The sequence below is a fragment of the Lissotriton helveticus genome, chromosome 4_1 (assembly GCF_964261635.1).
Source record: "Lissotriton helveticus chromosome 4_1, aLisHel1.1, whole genome shotgun sequence".
Lineage (NCBI taxonomy): Eukaryota > Metazoa > Chordata > Amphibia > Caudata > Salamandridae > Lissotriton > Lissotriton helveticus.
Window position 1 is genome coordinate 1,437,562,684 of NC_136063.1, and position 22,639 is coordinate 1,437,585,322.

Below are 22,639 nucleotides of genomic sequence, written 5' to 3' on the forward strand. Positions count from 1 at the left end.
CCAGGTCTGCACACTTCTAATGTAGTAACTCATTTGGGGTGGGAGGAGCTTGAGGCTGCGCTGGGAGATACTCACAGATGCGTATGAGTGGAATTGCTATACCCAAAATGTTACTTTCTCCTGGCCACGCCCACTATACCATTTATAGGCTTAGCCCAGGACCTCCTGTCCCTCGTCTTTCAATTGAGCGTAATCAGTTGGACAACGGCCGTCTTGATACTGTACCTGCTGTCTAACAGCCATGCCTGTGTAGTTCTATTTAATCAGTTCGCTGTATGCATTGGGCTAAGTGGACATTGGCGCGGTGTGTGAGACTCCCGCTGCTTTACTGTCTGATTTCCCATCTTGGACAACCTGTCTCTACCTCCCATGTCTGATAGAATAGTTGCAAACCAGGGGCATAACACAGGCCCCTGCAGCCCCCGCGGTGCAAGGGGCCTCAAGCTCCAAGGGGCCCCCTCGGCACTGCACTCTGGCCGGAGAGCTCCTGATTGAGCTTGGAGGGGGCCCCTCTACATACCTTCCAGGGAGGCCCCCTCACTTTTCATTACGCCAGTGTTGCAAACATGCTGTGCCAGCTGGGCATTACTGTTGAGTCCGCTATTTCGGGTGCATGGGGACCGTTTCTTTCCCTTGAGCAGTTCCGGTCCCTGTGGGAGTTGAGTGCACTGCAGCAGCCCAGTGAACCGCAGGAATTTCTGCTCCTTACACAGATGTACACTTCTGCCAGTGTCTTGGGCTGGGTCTCACAACTACATAAAACGAGTAAGAATCTTCTCCACTTGTCTGACACAGTTGCCTGGGCACAATAGAGGACAGACTTGGGGACCCCTCTGTCAGATAAAGTCTGGGCCCACTGCTGTGAACAAATAAAACATGTCTCGCCTTACCACACAGACTCCTTCAGTTTAATGTAATTTATTGAGTCTATTGTAACTCACTTTGCTTGCGTCAGTTTGATCTATCCAGACCCTCTGCATTTCCCAGATGTTCAACAGACCCCACAGACATCTTGCACTTGGCGTTCAGTTGTCCCCTCCCCCTCCCCTAGGCATTTTGGGAGAACGTAGTTGACGCGATTGCTGACATTACACACACCAACACACACCCGACACACACACCCCGACACACACTCCACGATACACACACCCCGACACACAAACCCTGACACACACACAAACCCTGACACACACACAAACCCTGACACACACACAAACCCTGACACACACACCCCGACACACACACACCCCGACACACACACCCCGACACACACACCCCGACACACACACACCCCGACACACACACACCCCGACACACACACACCCCGACACACACACACCCCGACACACACACACACCCCGACACACACACACACCCCGACACACACACACCCCGACACACACACACCCCGACACACACACACCCCGACACACACACACCCCGACACACACACACCCCCCCTACACACACACCCCCCCTACACACACACCGACACGCACACACACCGACACGCACACACACCGACACGCACACACACCGACACGCACACACACCGACACACACACACACCGACACACACACACACCGACACAGACCCCCCCCTCTGTGCTCCACTTCCTATGCTTCTCCGTTACGTTGCCGATATACACTGCACAAAGACACGGTTGTTAGCCTTACTGTTACTGCTAGCCAGTGGCTCTAGCATGGATGAAGGGCCCACTCCCCAAGCGTGACAATTGGTTGATGCATGTAACATTTTCTAGTGAACAAGCCAAAACAAATGCCTCTGCAGCCTTCACGGCTGAGGACAAAGGTCAATTGGAGGCCATATTGGAAATATGTGCTTCAACTAGTAGCTGTCAAAGTGACCTCCACCACACCTTTTTCGGGTGTGCCACCCTCTGGGGACACCAGTTGACTTCTACTCATTCCAAACCCTCCAGCTCACTCCAGTACTCTCCCTTTGAGTTGGGGGTCTTTTGGTTATGCTGAGGTGCTGCTTTCTCTCCACAAGCAAAATGTACTCCTGTGTCCTAATTGCATATGCTTGATTGTGATTCATTACTTTTAGTCAACTTGTACTTTAATACTCTTTATATTGTGTTCATTACATTGTCAATGTCTATACTGAAAACTCAATTAGAAGATTTTAAAATAAATCCCTGCGGAATAAATGCAGCTTAATAATCAAGTTTTGCTTCCATCTACATGACAATATATTACTTCAAATGTTTCCCTTATCCCCCCATGAACATTCAGGGGTTCCATAATAGTTTCAAAGTGTGCAGACTTCTCGGAAAAGACAATGATGGAGTTTCGCCCTTAAGGTTGTCACTCAGTGATTTACAGATAGATTAAGATTTGTTCCTTGCATCCATTCGGCCATTGGTGATTTTTTTTCTTCGCTATCAATGACCACACAAGTGTCTTACCCAGTTGAGAATTGTAGGTGGTTCTACCTTTTTCCAATTGGTTGCAATCTTTTGTTTTGTCGCGAATAGCGTATGTGTTTTTTCAGTATACTTTTCATTCCTTGAGGTCTCCGTCCCAGGATAATCCTTGCTGGATCAACTGGAATAGGACAGCCTGGTATGTTTTTAGTATGGTTGAGTATCTCCTTTCATTAAGTCTTTGAACACTTCCACCAAATATGAAGTCCATTCCCTTCCATATCACAAAAGTGCCAACATTTGCCATCAGGGTGTAAACATCAATTTGTATAGAGTTTTCCTTTTTTGAACATTACATGCTGCTCCTGGTATGTCCTGCTGCAATGTTTGCCATTGTTCTTGGGTAATTGTCTTGCTCAGTATATTTTCCCATCTAGTCCTATAAGGTCAGTAGCTTTTGTAGGTTGGAGTTAACACGGAGAATAAAGATGAAACTAGCCATCTTGTGGAGTGATATTGTTTGAATAATTTTTTAAAGGGTGTTAAATCTCTCATTACTGCTTCTCTGTTGCCCTGGGATGAAGTCCAATGGTGAATCTGGAAGCAATATAAGCTCGTAGGCTCGTTGACAGTGAATTCTCATTTACAGGTAAGCAAGGTTTTAATTTATCCTGAATTATATGTATCGCCATGCATTTCAGTGTCTCCTCCCTCCATTTACTGAAAGCCTCCCCATCTCAAGGATGGCGTAAATTCTGGATTATAATGTAAGGGTGTCTAGTTTGATGAAAAAGTTGCAATTGCTGGATTCTCCGAAATATTGTCCCACACCTCCACCAGCTGCCTCAGAAAGTCCAGTGTATAAAGTACTGCAGGTCTGTGCCGCAAGCGGTGCCACACTAGATCCCAGAACGTCTGCCCACTGCAAGGTCCATGGTGGAAGTTGTTTCCTGTTTCACAAAGGAACACTTCAAACATCTCCAGTAGTTGAGTGTTATAAAATAATTTTCCAGATTGGGAAAATTCAGGCTTCCTTTTCTTTCTTTTTGTGTGCATCACCTTTCTAGATGCCATGATTTCCTCCCCAGATGAATCTGTCACAAGACTTTCGCCAGTTCCTGTTTAGAAGGTGGAACCAAGAAAGCTTGAAATGAACGTACTAATCCTGGTAGTGTAATCATCTTCAAAATTGTGACTCTGCCCAGTCGTGAGATAAATAGAAGCTGCTAAATAGAGGTCTTTTTTTCTTATTTATGAGGGTTGGGTAGGTAGCCTTAAATCTACCCCAATGTCTGGGCTTAATGATGAAGATTCCCACAAATCTAATCATATCATTCACCTACCTAAAGAGTGGGATTGTTTCTATACTTTCCCTTACATGTGTTGTTCTCCCTGTTCCCATAAGCGCTGATTTCCCCAAGTTTATTTAACATTACGAAACCCCTTGATAATGATGTTTTATGCCCATAACCTGCTTGATCAATTGCTCTTGGTTAATTGACACCAGTAAGATACCATGGGAAGCTGTTAAAAACTTTGTTATTTAAGAAGGCACTTGATCCAGTTAAATAAATCTTATTATAACTCCCTGAGTATTTTTCCTTTACGTATTGTTGTTGCTGTTTGTTTCCAGCGCCTAGAGACCTGGTGGTGAGTGGGCGCTATACAAGACTAAGTTAACAATAACAATGGGAAAAGAGGTGTATTTTAAGTTACGTGATACTAAATGGTATCCCCACCACTCCCTTATCCTTTCTAATCTTAATGGCTAGAGGTTCCACTGTGAGGGCAAACAGGAGAGGGGGTAAAGGGCATCTATTTAACTTGTCAATCCCTGGCTGTTCTAATGACCAAAAACTAGCTTTGATAGCGCCAACCTAGGTATGCACAATAATATCTTCTTCTTGCTTGGGATGTCTAGCAAACACGTGTCCTCACAGGCATTTGTAGACTCACCCCTTTCTTTTGCGCAGGGAGCTGTCTGGAAACTGGAAAGGCCTGACCAGGGGAAGTCTGGCCAGTCTCTCTTGGAGTAGACAATTCTTTTGGTGCCTGCTGTTCTCACCTTCGTTGTGAACATGATCAGAAATATGTGCCCAGAACAAATTGACTTGGGTTATGGATTTTCCATTCCTAGGGATTCAAGATCCAACTTGTTCTAGTCTGAGAATTGTAGAAATGTTCACTGCTTCATTGTGGCTCCATTCCCTTAGTGTACTTGTCGCTGGCAATGTGACCTAAGACTGCTTGAACAGCTGAAACCGTTTGTGCTTCCTTTGCACAGTGCACAGTGGAGCTGAAAAGGAGTTATGATTTACAAATTTTGACCACCATTTAAATCTGCTGCTACTTTTCTGGATTCTCTTCTGGCCGACAGTTGACTTCAAGGCCAACTCCACCTTAGCCAATTGTTCCTGGATGCTTCAATATTGCGATCAGGCTGATAACCCACTCTCACATTGACTATTCTGTGCTTTAAATCACCTACAAATGTGGCTCAATACAACAGTTAAGATAGTATCAGGGTGTACATGTAGAGCAGTGCTCTCTGCTGACTGATGCATTTGCCTTTGACTGAGACACCTCTTGAATGTGCTGGTTTCTTTGACATGACTATCTGTGGAAGCAGTAATGATCTGAATCAGTAGATGTGTAAAGACTCTGCGACACTTTCTGCTTACTACCGTCCATACAGTGCCCCAAAGACCTTCTCATCCTATGGATTTCCTTTTCCATGGGCTGGAAAATAAAAATTAGCTAAAGAGCTCCTAAGAAGGGCAGGCATCCACAATAGTCATGATAATTATGGTTGCAAAGAAAATAGTTTTTTTCTAGATGAACACTTTCCACTCTTTTTACATCAATATTTTGTACATCTATGAAATGTAAAACTCATAGTGATATGTCTTTAGTCAGAACTTTGTCTTCCAAAAGACTCCAATCAGTTTGACAAAGTGTGAGCTTTTGATGTGCTGTAAGTGCTGTGAGCTTTTTTGCATTCCAACCGATGGCAGACTGGGAGTGCCAATATATTGGTCTAAAGAGAAGAGACTATCATATTCTTTCTAAGGTCATTTCTCTTGTCTATAGCCTGCATTGTTTACTCCTGGCATTCATAAGTGACGTCATTCAGCCTGAAATAGAAATGTAAAAATGTAATAGCATTGCCATTGCAGGTGTAAAGAGCTGGTTCTGTTGTTGTCTTGCGCTTACCTCAGACCTATTTATTTAGGCATGGCTGACTTTCGGGAGGTCTTTGCTAAAGCAAAGCATATAGCTGTCATCACGGGGGCTGGCGTCAGTGCTGAGAGTGGAGTACCCACCTTCAGAGGACCCGGAGGCTACTGGAGAAAATGGCAAGCCCAGGTAGGTGCATTATGGCCACTGCTATCACTTTTGTTGTAGTTCTGTTGCCTTTTCTTGTCATGCGTTATGCTAACATTCCACTTCCAGCAGTGGAAGATCATATAATATGTGGCGCCAAATAGTAACAAGCATTTACAATGCAATAGGTCTTGCAGTGACATTGTTTAAAGCTTTTAGCATTGTAAATGATATTGTTTTTTATATATTTTTTTCTTCTAAAAAGTATACAGTATATATTATCAATTATGCACCATTGGACTGGAGAGGACACCTATCACTACTGTGCAATGTGTCAATGATGCCCCTTTTGCTATTTTTATCTTTAAAGCAGGCTTCTAGTATTTAGCCAAGTGTGCATAATAAGGCATGCCAGTGTGTTTTTTTTTTTTTGTAAATGTTTTTATTATTTATACATGCGTAGCATTTGTTATATAAAACAAGTTTAATACAGTTGCTGTTTTTTTTGCTTTCCAGTCCACAAAGCTTTTAGGCCTCTGAGCCGATACGCTTATACTCTTATTTGAGCTTTTTTTGACGTGTTGGGCATATTCCTGAAGTACAGTCAGTCATTAAGCAGGACCGCTAAAGCTGAAATTATCATTCATGGCAAAAATCCCCCTAATGTACAGCCCCACAGTCTGCTGGAATACCCCTGTCCTCCCCGTGATGCAGGCTGCATTATGGCGCTTTAGGTAAAACACACATCATATCACATACGGTTTTAAGTGGGCAGTGTCCGAGACAGGTCCGTATCGAGCTCTCCATTTTCGTCCTCAGTCTGAGAATAGAAAAAATATCTTCGCTCTGCAGCAGTTCACTATTTTTTTTTTTTTTTAAAACCTTTATTTTGTAAAATGAGGACAAATACAGACCTACAACCACCAAGGCCGGTCAGTAATGCGAAATAACAAGAACAAAGCAGTACACAGCTCATCAGCCGACAACCCGAAGGTCCGGCAGCGTAAAAGCATGATGTGATTCGGAGCATCTGGCAGATGAGGATAAATAAAAGGTTTTATATTTTATTACATACAAACAACAAAAAAGAAGAAAACCCACAAGAAAAAGAAGCGAGGCAAAATTATCAATATAGGGACTGCTACGTGCGGTATGGGGGAGACAAACTAAAAGCAAGCATTAAAAAACATGGAGGTGGGGAGTGGGGACCAAGAGCGAGCAATACTTCACAAAGAACAGAAAATCAATATACTGGAACGTACAGTCACGGAGATCCTAAAGTGTCAGGGGGTTCTGCAAGGGGAGGGTCACAAATCTCTCCACGATACGAGTTCCACTGACCCCAAATCCTATCCCACTTCCTGGGCCTACCTCGGGAGATGTACACAATTTTTTCTCTGAACATGCACCAGTCCATGTTCTCCTCCCAGTTCGAGACCAATGGTGCCCTATGAGACCCCCAGAGTTGAGCAATGTCTCTTTTTGCAATAATGTTGCCCAGCGTGACCCATTGAGTCTGAGCAACAGTACAGTCATTCGGTTCCCAAATATTCAGCAAACAGCATCGGGCCTCAGGGAGTAGCCCGACACCCGTCACTTCTCTCATCACAGCATGCACTCGATTCCAGAAAACCACTCCCGCCGGGCATTCCCATATAATATGGAGGAAGGTAGCAAGCAAACCACATCCACGCCGACATAACCCATCCACAGAATAACCCATATGTACCAATCGTGGACCCGTGACATAGATACGATGAAGAACCTTCAGCTGCACCAGTCGGAGACGCGCCGGAATAGCGACTTCCCTTGGGGAGGATACTGCAGCCTGCCAGTCCTCATCGTCTAACGCCAGCCTGTCGCCAGTCCATGCCTCACGTAGCTGTATGAGAAGGTCCGACCGGGTATTAATACGTTTTTTATATAAGAGGGAGATAGTGCTGTCGGGGACATGTCCATCCAGCACTCTATCCTCCAAGGGAGAAGACTCGGGGATCGAGGTACCAGCAGGGAAGACCGAATCGACTGCATGACGGATCTGAAGATATCGAAAATATTCTCTATCACTCAGCTTATATTCCCGTTTTAGCTCGTCAAAAGTTTTGACTCTATCAGTGGCCCAAAGATCACCCACTTTGCTGATACCGATAAGGTCTCATCTATCGAATCCCTTCGAAGACCACAGACCACCCAATCTCTCAGCCGCATATAGGGGAGTCGCCCTAGTGAGTTTATCAGTCCAGCCCGTGGCCGATGTTGCACTATCCCATACACGTATTGCCACCGCAGTGGGGCCTGTCAGACACTTCCTGTCAATCTTGGAGTAAAGCGCTCCATTATAATCGCCCCCCGGCAATTGCCACCTATCCATATCATAAGCGGGATTAGGAACAGGACCATACATGGCGTGGTTAATAGCACTCAACTGGGACGCCCAATAATAGCGTTTGACATCCGGTAAAGCTATACCACCGTCATACCAGGGCAAAGTCAATTTCGCCAGCGCTATGCGTGGCCGCCCGCCCCAAATCAATTTCCTCTGGAGGCCCTCGATTTCACGGAAATAGCCAGCTGGAACCAGATCCAGCGTGTTCTAGATGACGTATAAGAATCGGGGAAGAGACATCATTTTAAACAAGGCCGCCCTCCCCAAAGGGGAAAGAGGCAATCCACACCACGCCGCTATATCCGACCGAAGTCGGGCAAGCGGAGGCAGTAGATTCCGGTCAAATCGGACCTTGGGGTCCATAGAAATGTAGATCCCCAAATACTTGAAACCAACACTGGAGACAGGTATAGGGCAGTAGCGAGGCAGAGAAGGTTGTCCACCCATAAGTGGGTAAATACAGGATTTAGCCCAGTTGATAACCAAACCAGAGTTTTTCCCGAAAGAGCTCAGGACATCAAACAGGACACCCAATGACTTACGGGGAGAAGTAAGATACAACAGTATATCATCGGCATAAAGCGACACCCGATCCTCGAAGGTAGGGGACCACCGTATGCCCTTGAGCGAGGGCTCCCATCGGAGCCACGCGGCAAGGGGTTCAAGAGCAAGCGCAAAAAGGAGTGGCGACAGAGGGCAGCCCTGTCTCGTGCCACGCCCGAGGACAAAAGGATCCGAGGCCCTTCCGTTAACCACCACCTGTGCAAGCGGCTGTTCATATAGAAGTTTGACCCACCCAATAAACTTAGGACCAAAGCCAAATTTAGCGAGGGTAGCCCACAAATAAGGCCATTCCACCGTGTCAAAGGCCATCGAGGCGTCAAGGGAGACCAAAATGGCCGGTTCCGCAAGAGACCCCGCCCTCGCCAAGACACCGTGGAGACGTCGAAGATTGAGTGCAGTATTACGGTGGGGGATAAACCCGGACTGGTCAGGGTGTACCAAATCACCGCGACCATGCGGCTCGCCAAGATTTTAGCAAGAACCTTAGGCTCTACATTCAAAAGCGAGATCGGCCGATATGACGAACAGTGTTCCCGAGGCTTACCATCCTTGTGGATGACCACAATGGACGCCAGTCTCTGATCCCGGGGAAGAAGCCTGAGATCTCGTGACGCCAAGAATGTCCGACGAAGGTACGGCGCCATTTTGTCGGGACACAACTTATACAGCTCAACTGGTAAACCGTTCGGGCCCGAAGCCTTACCAGAGCGAAGTGCACGGATAGCGAGCGCTACTTCATCGGTAGAAAAATCCGCCTCCATAAGCTCCCTGTCCGAATCCGACAAAGTAGGCAACGTGATATCGCGGAGCAACATGTGCGAGCCCTCCTCAGGTCTGTCCGAGACCGGCGAGTAAACCTTCCGAAAGTGCTGGGCAAAGACCTCAACTATCTCGACCGGGTCCACAACTCGCACACCATCCACTCGCTCAATAACAGGCACCACACGATTCACTCTATCCCGTTTATCAAGCCAAGCAAGCAATTTCCCCGCCTTGTCACCCACATCATACAGGCGTCCCTGCTGTTCACGATTCATCGCCTTAGCCGCATCGGTCACCAGAGCTCTGTATTCAAACTGTTTAAGCGCCAAGGAGTGCAAGCTATCAGGCGTAATTACAGATTCCATCTGTTCCTCCAACTCAGAAATATCATTTTCAATGCGTACCACTTCCATAGTTCTGCGCCCCCTTTCGCTCGCAATCCAAGAGAGAGTCTGACCCCGGATCACAGTTTTACACGCCTCCCATAGAGTAACAGGGGAGGATACTGACCCTTCATTCTCTGCAAAGTAATAATCCATACACCTAACCACTTCCTTACTAATGTTGGGGTTACGAAGATGCCATGGATTAATAGGAGCGACCCGACCCCCGGACGCCAGCCGCACATCAATAGTGAGCCATAGTGGGGAGTGATCTGAAATCCCCCTTGCCAAATGCCTAATTTCCCTCATGGAGACCATCTGTGCCGCTGGTATAAGAATGTAATCGAGTCTCGAGAGACTACCATGGGCCCCCGAATAAAAGGTGTACTGGAGCTGTCCAGGATGAAGTTGTCTCCAACAATCTGCTAATCCCAACGTGTCCAAGAAATTTCCCAACCATAGCTGCGACGTGGGGAGGGTTCTATGAGGGCTACGGTCCTCCTCTCCACTGACAACCGAATTAAAATCGCCACCCACTACCAGCAAGCCATCGGGGAGTCCCAGGACCACCCCACTCAAATCAGAAAACGTGGTAGACTGTAGACCAGGGGGGACATACACAGACAAAATGGAGATAGTCTTCCCCTCCCATCGCCCCACGACAGCGGCATAACGGCCTCTATCATCCAGCACCTCGTCATCCACTTCAAGGGGGAGGGAGTTTCTAACCAAGATACCCGCCCCCCTCGACCCAGTGGTGAATCCAGAGTGGGCCACCAAGCGGTAGCCCCGTCTATTCAGCGCGCGGCACGTATTTCCTACCAGATGCGTCTCCTGCAGTAGAACAATATCCGGGGAGTGTCGCTTCAAATACTGTAAAACTATCCCCCGTTTTATTCTATCCCAGAGACCATTAACGTTCCAGCTCAGCACCCTCGGCCCCCTACCCCCCATCCCAGACAAAAGCCAACAGTCCCCCCCGCCACAAAGCAGGCACAAATGATAAAATAGCGACCAAATCGGAGCCTCGAAACAAACAAACAAGAAAAGACCCACCCCCCAAAGAACCCTCAACACACAACCCCCCACCCTGCACCCCTGCGGTAGACCAGAAAGCCACCCCAACTTGTAGTGTGCCTGTCGCCCCATGAAACTAACCTACAAGAAGAGAGAGAAAAGTGTCCCCTGAGGAGGAAGAGTCCCAAATCCCCCCACCCCCGGGTATCTACAACATATAAACATCGCTATCACAGAGCCACTGCAAAGCATCCAATAATGGCTCATCGGCACCGACTCACTACTCCTGTTCTTCCAGGCCGCCCTCGGCACCTCTCGAACTCTCCGGGCTGGTACGCTGTGTCTGCAAAGTGTCCAGCCAGTCACTGGCCACCTCAGGGCGATCAAAGAAAAATGCACGTTCATTATGTTCAATCCTCAGACGAGCCGGAAAAAGCATGGCATATTTCAGTTCCATGTCCCTGAGGCGTCGTTTCACCCCGTGAAGCCCATACGTTGCTTCTGCACTGCCTGAGCGAAGTCCGGATAGAAACTGATCGACACATTTTCAAACTTAGTGGGACCATTAGTACGGGAGGCCGGCAGGATAGCGTCTCTCTCAGAAATTAAAAATCCTGGCAATGATAGGCCTCGGAGCAGCACCAAGCTTGGGCTTCCCACCTGGAATCCTATGAGCACGCTCCATCGCAAAAAGATTACTAAGGCCCTTCGGTGACAAGTAGTTCTGGATAAGGTCCTCTACCAAAAGGTCCGTAGTTACGTCCCTAGAATCCTCTGAAACGCCTATGATACGAACATTATTGCGTCTGGCCCGGCTCTCGAAATCATCCAGCCGACGGGTAAACGAGTCTCTGGCCATGCGAAGATCGCGGACCTCGGTCTGAAGATCCGAGACATCCGTAATGAGGCTTGCTGTCTTAATATCCAGAGATTTGACTCGTTCATTGGTTTTCCCCAGGTCCGTCCTGATAAGGTTGACCTCAATCGCCACTGTGTCCAGCTTTGTAGCTAGAGTTTCATACTGCTGACCCATCGCAGTCTGGATACTGGCAATGGCGCCCATGACATTCGCCAGAGTCGGCTCCTCAGTCGCAGGGGTACCGTCACCAGCCTCTCCGAGGGCCTTGCTCGGTCCACCCGGGGACCCCTTCGGGCGAGTAAAGCGTTCTATAGTCTGGGCCTGAACAGTTCCCCCTCAATTCGGGCCTCTGGTGTTGCGCCTCTCAGCGTCCGTCCTGCCCGCCATGATGGACGACGAGCTCCGAAGGGTCCTCTGAGATCTAGTCAAAATGATTCTCTCTATGGCAAGCTTGTTAAGTCGAGAGGTCAAGGAACGACAGCCAGAGTAGAGTTGGCGACTAAACCAGGGCAGCAGTATCAATCAGCAATGAGTCGGTACCAACAATGACCGAAATCGAAACCGAAAGTACTACAGGGGCAGCGAAGGCGTCTCTCCAGCCGTTGTTGTTCAATTGCCACCTGGGCACCTCGGGAACTCAAGCCCCTGGATGGCCTCTGTCTTAGGCCTCAGATTACGGGGTGCAGCAAGTCCAGTTCCCGGCGGCCAAATCGAATTCTGGAAAAAGTTTTTACGATCAGCAGGGCATTAGCAAGAAATACCCGTCGTCCAAATCAGGATTTGTTTCAGGATAGATGAGGGTGGCGGAAGGGTGTCTCGGGAGCCCTTTGCTCACGCGTCCATCTTGGATCCGCGCGAAGCTCCTCCCAGTTCACTATTTCTGGAAGTGCTTTACATAAGCACCAACAACGACATCTTCATTTAATTTTTGGTAGACACTGAGGATTAAGTGATTTGCCCAGAAACGTCATTTAATTTTTAGTAAGCAAGGAGCATTAAGCGATTTGCCCAGAAACTTCATTTAATTTTCGGTAGTTCTTTTTGGGTGTAAAGTCATCTTACCCCATGCAATTTTGAAGGCTTCTCCTCATCCCAGTACCACTCTGGTTCTGGCTTTTTTGAGAAAATTCATTTAGCTTGTAAGAGAATGTTCAGTTTCAACAGGTACAGTAGCATGTATCGGAGGTTCCTCGTCTGGAGTTTTTAGTTGAATTCCTCAAACGATTATCTCTGCTGTTGCACCTTCATGGTGTAGTCTGCAAATATCATGTGATTCATCGGCGATAGCCTCCAGATCTCTCTCCACTTTTGTGATCTCATCCCTCTTTTTATAGTCAAGGGTACTCTCCATCATTGGACGGCGACGTGGATGTGTGGGCTGTGGAGGTGGTTTCTGTGAGACAGCAGGGTGTGCCGTTCTACAATGAAACATTGAGAGAGTTTCTCCCCTAGGATAGTTACATAGATCCATCGCTGCCGAAAAAATTCCATTTACATGCCCTCTACTTCTTCAAGCAAGCCCAATAGGCATTGATTATTCCATCTACCCGGTTCCCTTTTTAGGTAGTCATAGGACTGAAGTTTGCAGTATCTTCTTTTGTCTTCTAATTTGGATATTCCGCCTTCAGTTTCTGTGACCCTGTCAACTACGTGCCTGAGATCTTGCTGCAGTATATTTACATTCAGACATCCTTTGCCTCTTTTTGTTTTATGTGCTGAACATAATGGTTGGAGAATAGTCTGTGGTTGTAGAAGAACGCAGTTGTAGTGGATGCTGATGTGAATATTTGCACACAGCACTGGCGGATGCCAATTGTGGGAGACTGACCTGGTCTCTGACACCATTCAAACATGTTTTGTTGAGCATTCAAGGCCAAGGGAAGAGTTCTAGTACTGGGTGGGAGACGGGCTTACTAAGAAGCACAAAGAAGCCAAAGCATATTAGTGTCAGACAGGCAATTCCCTGGCCTGCCCGCTCTAGGTGCTACCTACAACCACTCCTGATCACCCTTCTAGGGGAAATTCGTTTTTAATACATTTTACGATACTGACTGACCGGGTCCATCAGCATATGGGTAAAGACAAGGCTGGACATAACCAAACATATTACACCTTTGGCCCCTCCTGGAGTGAATAGCTTGTAAAAATGATGGCTCGTGGTACCAGTGGCCCAGGATATGCTGCAGTTTCAGCCAGCGGGATGGCTGAGTTCGCAGCCCAAGATGACCCCTTTCATTCCATTATCTTGCATCGCTGCCAGCCCATTTTCCTCCGTAGTGTCAATACCCATATTAAAGCGGGGAGAGCACAAACAGCCCAAACTTCTTCATTTGTTGGTGTCTCCCCGTGGGATTCCTTGATTAATGTATGGAGGGGACTCCATTTCCAGGACCATGAGCTGATCTGACTTCTACCTGCCCCCCCCCCCCCCCACACCTAATGTCCTCATGAATCTGATGAGTAGGAGGAAGAGCAGCCAAGCCACTAGTGACCTTGCCACTGGCTATCGCCCCAAAGGTTTGTAGTTATGCCTCTTAGGGCTAGTGTCGGTAGGACATGTTCTTTTGGCCTGACATCTCTTGGACTCCATCTTGCTTTTCCTCGAAATCTGGGAGGAGGGCAGAGCACATCAAATCCTGTCTTGCAAGACCCTGAACCAACAAGCTCTCCCCCCCCCCCCCCCCCCAACTGCTGAGCCCAAACTCGGCCCTACAAAAAGTTTCTTGAGAGCCCTCCACTCACTGGTGTACCCCCATTAATGCTTCTGTATTCAGAATACGGGCTTCCCTATTTTTCCGAAAGGATCAAGGGTGCCATGTTTGCGGTCTGCAACTCGACGGCCAGTGCGTCTTCTTCAGGCTCTGCACCTCCATGCTCATCCGGAGGCTGTTGCCATTTTCTAGGTGATCACCTGTCTACCTCCGGGCACTCACCACTGCTACCCCCAGCCTCAATATCCCATTGCTCAGAGCTGGGGGCTCAGCAAACCATCTCAATCTTTGTTGATGCTCTGTTTTTCTTTCGTTTTATAAGCTCTTTATTTAGTTTTCATTGTGGAATGCAGTGTTTACCTGAACCTCAATGAGTTGCAATTCTCAACTTCAGACAACAGAACTTAATCATTCTTAGAAAGTGTATTACATCATCTGGTCAATGTTTCCCTTGCATAATAGGCATTCTCAACAATAATAAGGTTGACTATGCAGTAAGTCAGATTTACCATATATTGTGTTATATTAACAGACAAATCAAACAATACGTTATGATTCCGGTTTTATCATACTAGCTTCACCCCGGTGGGTTCTAAGGTGTGTTCATCTCCTGCTTGGCATGGTGATTGGGAAGTGTTCCCTTCTTATACCATCTCGCATTCTCTTTCTGCCTTGGACTTATTGCTCTGTATTGGGAGTTTCAAAGTTCAGGATTATCCCTGCTCCTTTACTCTCCACCACTGAGGTCACAAAGTGCCATCCTCTGCCTTTTACCCTCTCCAGTCTGTTTGCTGCCCTCAGGCTGGTACAGAAACGGGGACATCTCCGTAGAATCATGTGGTGAAGGCGGACCCGTAAAACCTCAATCTCTGGCTAAGACTTAAAAGTAACAGTCCAACACTGCCTCTAGAGCTGGGCTGCTTTGCAGACAGGATTCTTACGGATGACTGGGTGTGGACACGATCTCCTTCACAGTATGACCGCCATCTTGCCCTTATGGCCAAATCCCTTTAATGAATTGTTGATGACTTGCTTGGCAGTTCAGATATATATTATAGTTCATAGAAATATTCCTTCACAGAACTTGGTTGCAGTCTTAGTTGATTAGTTAAAGCAGACTTCCTATGAATGTGGTTATGGGACCCACTGCGAATCCACATTCATAATTCAGTAGCACTAAAAACAAGCATTGGTAAATGCATTAGTTTCTGCCTATGTTATGTTATGTTAATTTATTTTTCTAATGCGCACAGCTGCCCAACAAGGGTTTCCAAGCGCAGGCCACAAAAGAGACTCTGAAAATCTGAAATTAGAATTGTTGATTAAAAAGCCTAGTTTTTAATTGCTTGCGAAAATTGGGGTACAGCTTCTCTTTCCGCATCACATCAGGCAGAGAATTCCACAGAGTTAGCCCAAGAAGAGAGAAGGAGCGACCTCCCATTCTCGTCAATTTAATCCTGGGAATTTCAAATAGCTCTTCTGCGGAGGAGCGAAGCAGGCGAGAAGGATGGTAGGGGCGTACCAGAACTTGTAAGTATTTAGGAGCAGAGCCAATCTTAATTCTAAGCATATAGCATAGGGCTTTAAATTTTATACGATGTTCCACCCTGAGCCAGTGTAATTCTCTCAGGGCATTAACCGTGTTGGACATTCTAGGAAGTCCACACAGCAATCTGGCTGCAGAGTTCTGCACCACCTGAAGCTTACGCAACACATCCCTGTTTGAACCCAGAAAAAGGACGTTGCCATAGTCCAGGCGAGATGTTGCAAGTGCCTGGACTACCGTCCTTTAGGTATCCACAGGGAGCATCCAAATGATTTTTTTTAACCATTTTAAAATGGTACAACAGGTGGCCGCAATTTGTACTGCCTGTTGTTTCATTGACAATTTATTGTCAATAATAAAGCCTAGATTACAGACCTGAGAGGAAGGCGTAGGTAACGGCCCCATTTCAGCTGGCCAATGTTGAGGGCCCCAATGTTCAGAATTTTTACCAAAAATTAGCACATCCATCTTTTCCCCATTGAGCTTGAGCAAATTAAGTTGCATCCACGATGCAATATTGCGCAAGCCCAATTGCAGAGTAGAAGGACCCCGTCTCTTTTCAGCCGATAGAGAAAATATGATTTGAGTATCATCGGCGTATGAAAACAACGCCAACCCTGCTTCTTCAGCAATCACTGCCAGGGGTTGCACATAGATGTTAATAAAGAGAGGGCTCAAAATTGAGCCCTGTGGCACCCCATACAGGGATGAGTAGGACTTTAAGGTGGCCCTAGTGGAAAAGACCTGGAATGTTCGCTCCGATAAGAAGGAAGATAGCCAGCCAAGCGCCGATCCAGAGATGCCCAATGCCTGTAAGGACTTTATTAATACGGTGTGAGAAAACGTATCAAACGCGGCGCTTAGATCTAATAATATAAGGGCCACTGTATCATCTGCGTCCAACGCTAGCGTTGTATCTCATTGACGCCCAGCAGTGTGGTCTCAGTTGAGAACCCTGCTCTGAAACCTGATTGTGAAGTGATAAATAATAAGCAGTTTTTTGTTCTAAGTTGTAGCTTCCTTGCTGTGTAGTTGTACAATGCAAGTTACAGAAAATCTGTTAAAGTGTTATGACTTGATTATGGGTAAAAAGGCATTATATTGTGCTGTTACTAGTGGCGTAGTGCGGGTAAGTAATAGCAATGTTGAAAAATGAAATGAAAGAGGGCAATAATAGAATTGTTTGATGTAATATCAATATTTTGTGTTCAGACTCAGAGGACTTCTGACAACGTTTGGGCTTGCTGCAAATGCACCTGGTGCACCATTCAAATCATGCCCCAAGTGCCTACAAGATAACTGCATTTGTAACTAACTGTTTGGTACTAAAATCAAGCAATATTTGGTGTTTAGAGGATTTATGATAACTTTTGGCCCTGGTGTCACTCCAGCTGCTGCACCATTGAAGTCATGTCTCTAGTGCCTGCAAGGGAACTGCACTTGTGACTGCCTGTTTAGTTGTTAAATTTAGCAATATGAGGTGTTTAGTGGGAGAGCTTTTGGTCCTGGTGTTACTGCACCTGCTGCACCATTGAAATTATGATCCTAGTGCATGCTAGATAACTTCACTTGTGACTGCCTGTTTAGTAGTAACATTTAGCAATATTCTGCTTTTAGTGGGGTCCCTAAAGCTTTTGGCCCGGGTGCCACTGCACCTATTGCACCAATTCAAATATGCCCCTTTTGACTGCAAGGTGACTGCAATTGTAACTGCCTGTTTAGTAGTAAAATAGATTACCATTGTGTTTAGAGGAGTTCTGACAACTTCTGGGCCCAGTGTCACTGCAACATTCAAATCATGACCCAAGTGTCTTGAAAGATAACTGCACTTGTGACTGACTGTTTAGTTGTAAAATATAGCACTAATCTGTGTTTAGTGCAGTGCCTGGAGCTTTTGGTGTCAGTGCCCATGCCGTACTATTGAAATCATGGCCCCAGTGCCTGGTAGATACCTGCACTTATGAGTGCCTGTTTAGTTCTAAAATATAGCAATATTAGGTGTTTAGAGGAGTTCCGACAAATTTTGGGCCCGGTGTCACTGCGCCTGTTGCACCATTCAAATAATGACCCTGTTGCCTGCAAGATGAATGCACTTGTGATTCCCTGTTAAACAAGTAGGCTCTCTAAGTGCATACACTGTACAGGAAAACCAAGAGCCAATGGTCCATCGCGAGGTGGAAAGTGCCAAGCTGATCACGTGTTTAAATGTGTTGCAAAAAAACATTTTATTCAGTTAAATCCGCATAGTGCACGTGCGGTAGCATGTTATAAATGGGGCAAAGTTAGATAACGTAAAGAAAAGTAATGGGTAACATATATTTCTAGTCAATTATGCTCCCCACATATATTTCGTAAAAGGTGTTTTCCCAAATATACTTGTATTATTTTAAGAACTCAGTGCGGTCTAAGATGTTAAAAGAATCTCAAAAATATGCACAATGCATAGTAATTTGAAAAGAATAGTCCAACGATATTGTTGCTGAAACAAATTCGTGCTCTTACTGCGTGAATCCATGCGCAAATTGTTCAAAAGACTCTGCTTCACAAGAAAACAAACTAACATTACTTGAAAGGAGTGCGGTGAAGTCGAAGACTGAATTTTTTCTAAAATAAGCCGTCTGTGAAACTTAATGAATAAATCTGTCAAAGCACGCTGTAAATGTGTGCATTCGTTGTGGGAGAAAGTCTACAAAATACATTTTGTAATGTTTTGAATAATTTACCGTTACATTACTAAACAAGCATTTGCAATGCAGTACGTCTCGCATTTGTTAAAGTTAGAGCTATTGGTGTTAAAAATGACAATGTTTTTTGCTTTTTTTATACCAATAGCAATGGCACTAGGCAAATATAATTACTCTGCTGCAAATAAAAAAAAAAAAGTAAAAAACATTGTCATTCTCTACGCCAACATCTCTAACTTTAACAAATGCGAGACCTATTGAATTGCAAATGCTTGTTCACATTACTGCTGGAAACCATGCCTGATGCTCGGGGTGGCCACTGCTAGTAATCTTGCATATGGTGGCCATTTATGTGATATTGTCTGCTGTGGTTACTACTGCACAATATTAGTAGCTCAGGAGGATTTTCATGGAACGTAAGTAGTTCTTTTTACATAAATGGTTGGAAACCCCTGGTCTAGACTGAGGGGGCTTCAACCCGCCACCTCCAAGGCATCCCTAAAGCATAGCCCCTCTTCCCCGAGCCTCTTGGATAACGGAGGGAAAAACAGCCTTAGGACAGACCTCTACTTGGGCCGACTGAGAAACTAACTTTGTAACCACCCCACCAACTCCCAACGCCAAGCACCACAAGGAGAGTAAATCCTCAATGGTGTCAAACCGCCTGTCACCCATGCCAAATGCTCCTCTTTGCCGGCGTGCCTACCTCCCCTCTTTACTGCTTTCAAATTGTGGACGTGACCTAAAAAGACTTGCCAATACCGAATCACACAGCAAAAAGCTTGGAGAAAGTATCCAACAAAGCCTAAGATTGTACTGGTAGCACATACACCAAAAAAGTAAATAATTTTATACCGCTGGGAACAAAACAGGGAAAAAACAACACCTAAAATGAAAATACTTCTTACAAAACAGGCAGAAGCAATTAATCATTTAAGGGAGAAAATGTAGAAAGAGCATTACACAGTGCAACTGGACAATTAAAGTGACCACATTATGGCTAGAAAAAGAATGAGGGCCACAGTCTCCCCTTCCCTGAGGTTCAGTGCACATCAGTCAAAAACTGGTTCTTGTCCCTTTAAAAATAGTTCAAGCCAACAACAAAGTTCTCCTGAAGCATGCATGCTTAAGGCATGCGACTCAGATCACCCCCTTATCTCAAACAAGCATTGGCAATGCTATGAATGAAAGTGCCTTTTCTGCAATTGGGGTTAGGCACTCAGTAAGTCATCATACATGAACTCTGGCACTCATTGTTGAGCTCAAACATTCATTCACCCATCCATCCACTGAATCATTCTTGCATTCACTCTGACACAACCACAATAAAACATAAACAACTCAACAAAATATGCAAGATAATTTAAAAGAATCCAAGTATAAAAAATACAAGCATTTGCAATGCAATAGGTCTCGCATTTACGAGAGTTTGAGCTATTGGCGATGCAATAGCTTAAACTCTTGCAAATGCGAGACCTATTGTATTGCAAATTACTAGCGCAAATGCGGCGCTTTCACATTCATGGATGCCGCACCCCTTTCTTTAGACAAGCTGCGTCTCCAGAAAGGGGTGTGGCTGACATCAAAGTAAAACCGCGGCATGAAACGCTTTGACAAAAAAAAGCATTGGTTTGTCGAGTTGGAGATTGTTTTTTTGTAAAAGCGCCCATGCTGTATTGTGTGCCTCTGGTCATGGTCATAGCAGGTCATTCAAGTCATACTTACACTCAATGTCCACAATTTTAACATTGAGAAAATCAAGATAGCATTGATCCTAAACATTACAGACCTCATTCTCAAAGGCAGTCATAAATCTACATTCGCAGGGTCAGTGCCTTGGATGGCTGGTGATTTGCTAGTGGGAAATTTACAAAACTTTACAAACCTGCACCAGTCACTCTGCTCTAAGCCTAATCTTTTGAAAGTTTTTGTGAATTCTCTTTTCTCAGGCAAAAATATACGTGCATGTTTTCACAAGAGCATGCGAACGGGTAAGTTAGAATTAGATGCGCAAATATATTTCTGAATCGGTCCCTTAATTGTGAATTTATGCCCAGCGTAAATCTCTAAAACATACAAGGATACCGTTGAAAGTAGGTTTGAAAGGTAGGGTGAGAGACTCTGAAACCCATCCTACGTCTCCTTCTTTCCCCACTGGCCGAACAATAAGCTCTTGCCATGTAGAAAAGTGAACTACCTCTGTGCACAGCAAAGGGTTGCTTCACCCACTGGCCCCTCCTCAACAATGGGAAGGCAGTGTATCTTGCAGAACATTATTTTGTCCTTTCAAGTATAGCACATTTATTCACTGTTTCTTTTGAAATATTTAACCTTCAGAGACGTTGGAGTAGTACAACACTTTTATAACCTCTCCTTGTCATTCCTTTCGTATCCACCTTGTGAAACTTGAGGCTGCAGAGTGTTTCAAGTGTGGGTAAAGCCCCAAGAGGCCTGAGATTTCATGCAGTCCTCTGCTAATCAGGAGAACACCACATTCCTGAGACTCGAGGGAACACCTTGGAATTAGGATGGCATGTGTTGGAGTTAAGTAACTTTTTTCTTACTTAATACAGTGTTATAAGGCACTCAAAATGATTGTAAAAAATAGGGTAATCAAGAATTTGCTGTGACTATGCGTCCTTATGAAGTCCAACACCCTGTGTGCATCCTGTTCCTATCCTGTGAACAAGTGTCAGTCCTGTGAGCCAATCCTGTACAGCAGATGGAGGGATGGATATCACCGTAATACAAATATGCTGAAGCCACGCCTACAGGCGATGACGTCTGTGCCTGTGCGAACACATCCTAAGGGTGATAGACTCGGGCTGGCTTTTGGCATGGGTGAGCTGGGCCCAGGCTGCCAATCTTCAGAGGGGCTTAGGAAGCTGTCTTCGGGTCATGGAAACCGCGTCCCTCGCCCTTGGCTCCAATGATTCAAAATAAACAGTTTTAATCATTTTTTTTTATTTGTAGCTGGTGTCGTTTTTAGTAGCCCATTAACTAGCCTGCTTCCACTCCCATCACCCTCTCGCCCCTGCCGCCGCCACCACTCAGCCCCATCTCCCGCATCAACAACCTGGCACCACAGTGTAATGGAGCTGAGCTGTGAGTGAATCAGATGTTAATGGGGAGGTGCCGACATATGTGCTTAGAGGTCAGTCATTGCTTTGATATAATCACCCAGTGACAGACCTGTTAACACAAAATGCCCCCCTCCCCCCCTGCTGCCTCATATTATTCAGATGCAATAAGTACAATTGATGGACGGAATGCTGAGCAATGTCAAACATCACCCCAGTACAGAGATCTGGGCCTAAATCTATCATTTCTTTTGCTCCCCATGCCATTCCAGTTAGTTCCCAGCCATATTAATACCAGCATTTGTAAAGCACGCTGCTACCTCAGGCGAGGTGTCCCGGTGCTGGGGGCCATCGGGAAGATTAAGCGAGCTATTACCCAGAGTCACAAGGTGCTGAGGGAACCTGGTGCTGGGGATCGAACCGTGGGAAAGTGCCAACTCTGGACAGACTAACCCCATGCCAACCCCTTGAGCCCAGGTAGTCTTACAGAAGCCAGGTTGTGTGTGCGTTTCCATGCCATATGCTCAGCCATTCTTGTAGGTGGCGTGCCATCTAGTCCTAGTAGGGACAGGCTCTGCGCCATCCCATTCTGACACTATCCATGTTCTAAGTCCTTGAACTGGTTTAGCCCTAAACTATATTTTTGTGAACAAGGGTTAATAACCTGTAGCCAGCGGTGCCTAGTGCCAGTCCCCGAAGCCACCTAGTCCAAGTAGTGGCAAGGTCTGTGCCAACCATCATATAGGTAACAGACTATCTCTCTGCCATTCCCTTGAACCAATGTAGCCGTATAAAGCCAGGTTCTGTGAGCCTGGTCAATGCTGTAAACCCGGCCAGTCCCAGTGGTGAGAGGCGGCGTATGCCTGTGCCAGTCCCCGGAGCCACCCAGTCCCAGTGGTGGCAGGCTCCGTGCCAGCCCAGTCCTCTCAACCA

At 46.1% G+C, this 22,639-nt stretch overlaps 1 protein-coding gene across 2 annotated transcripts in view; it reads left to right on the top strand.

The window, feature by feature from the left end:
• Positions 1-22,639, top strand: part of SIRT5 (sirtuin 5) — a 138,451-nt gene that overhangs the window by 39,741 nt on the left and 76,071 nt on the right. For both annotated transcript variants that reach the window (XM_078687993.1, XM_078687992.1), the window contains exon 3: positions 5,623-5,756. In XM_078687993.1, coding sequence (XP_078544119.1) covers positions 5,623-5,756 — 134 coding nt within the window. The remainder of the gene's footprint in view (positions 1-5,622; positions 5,757-22,639) is intronic.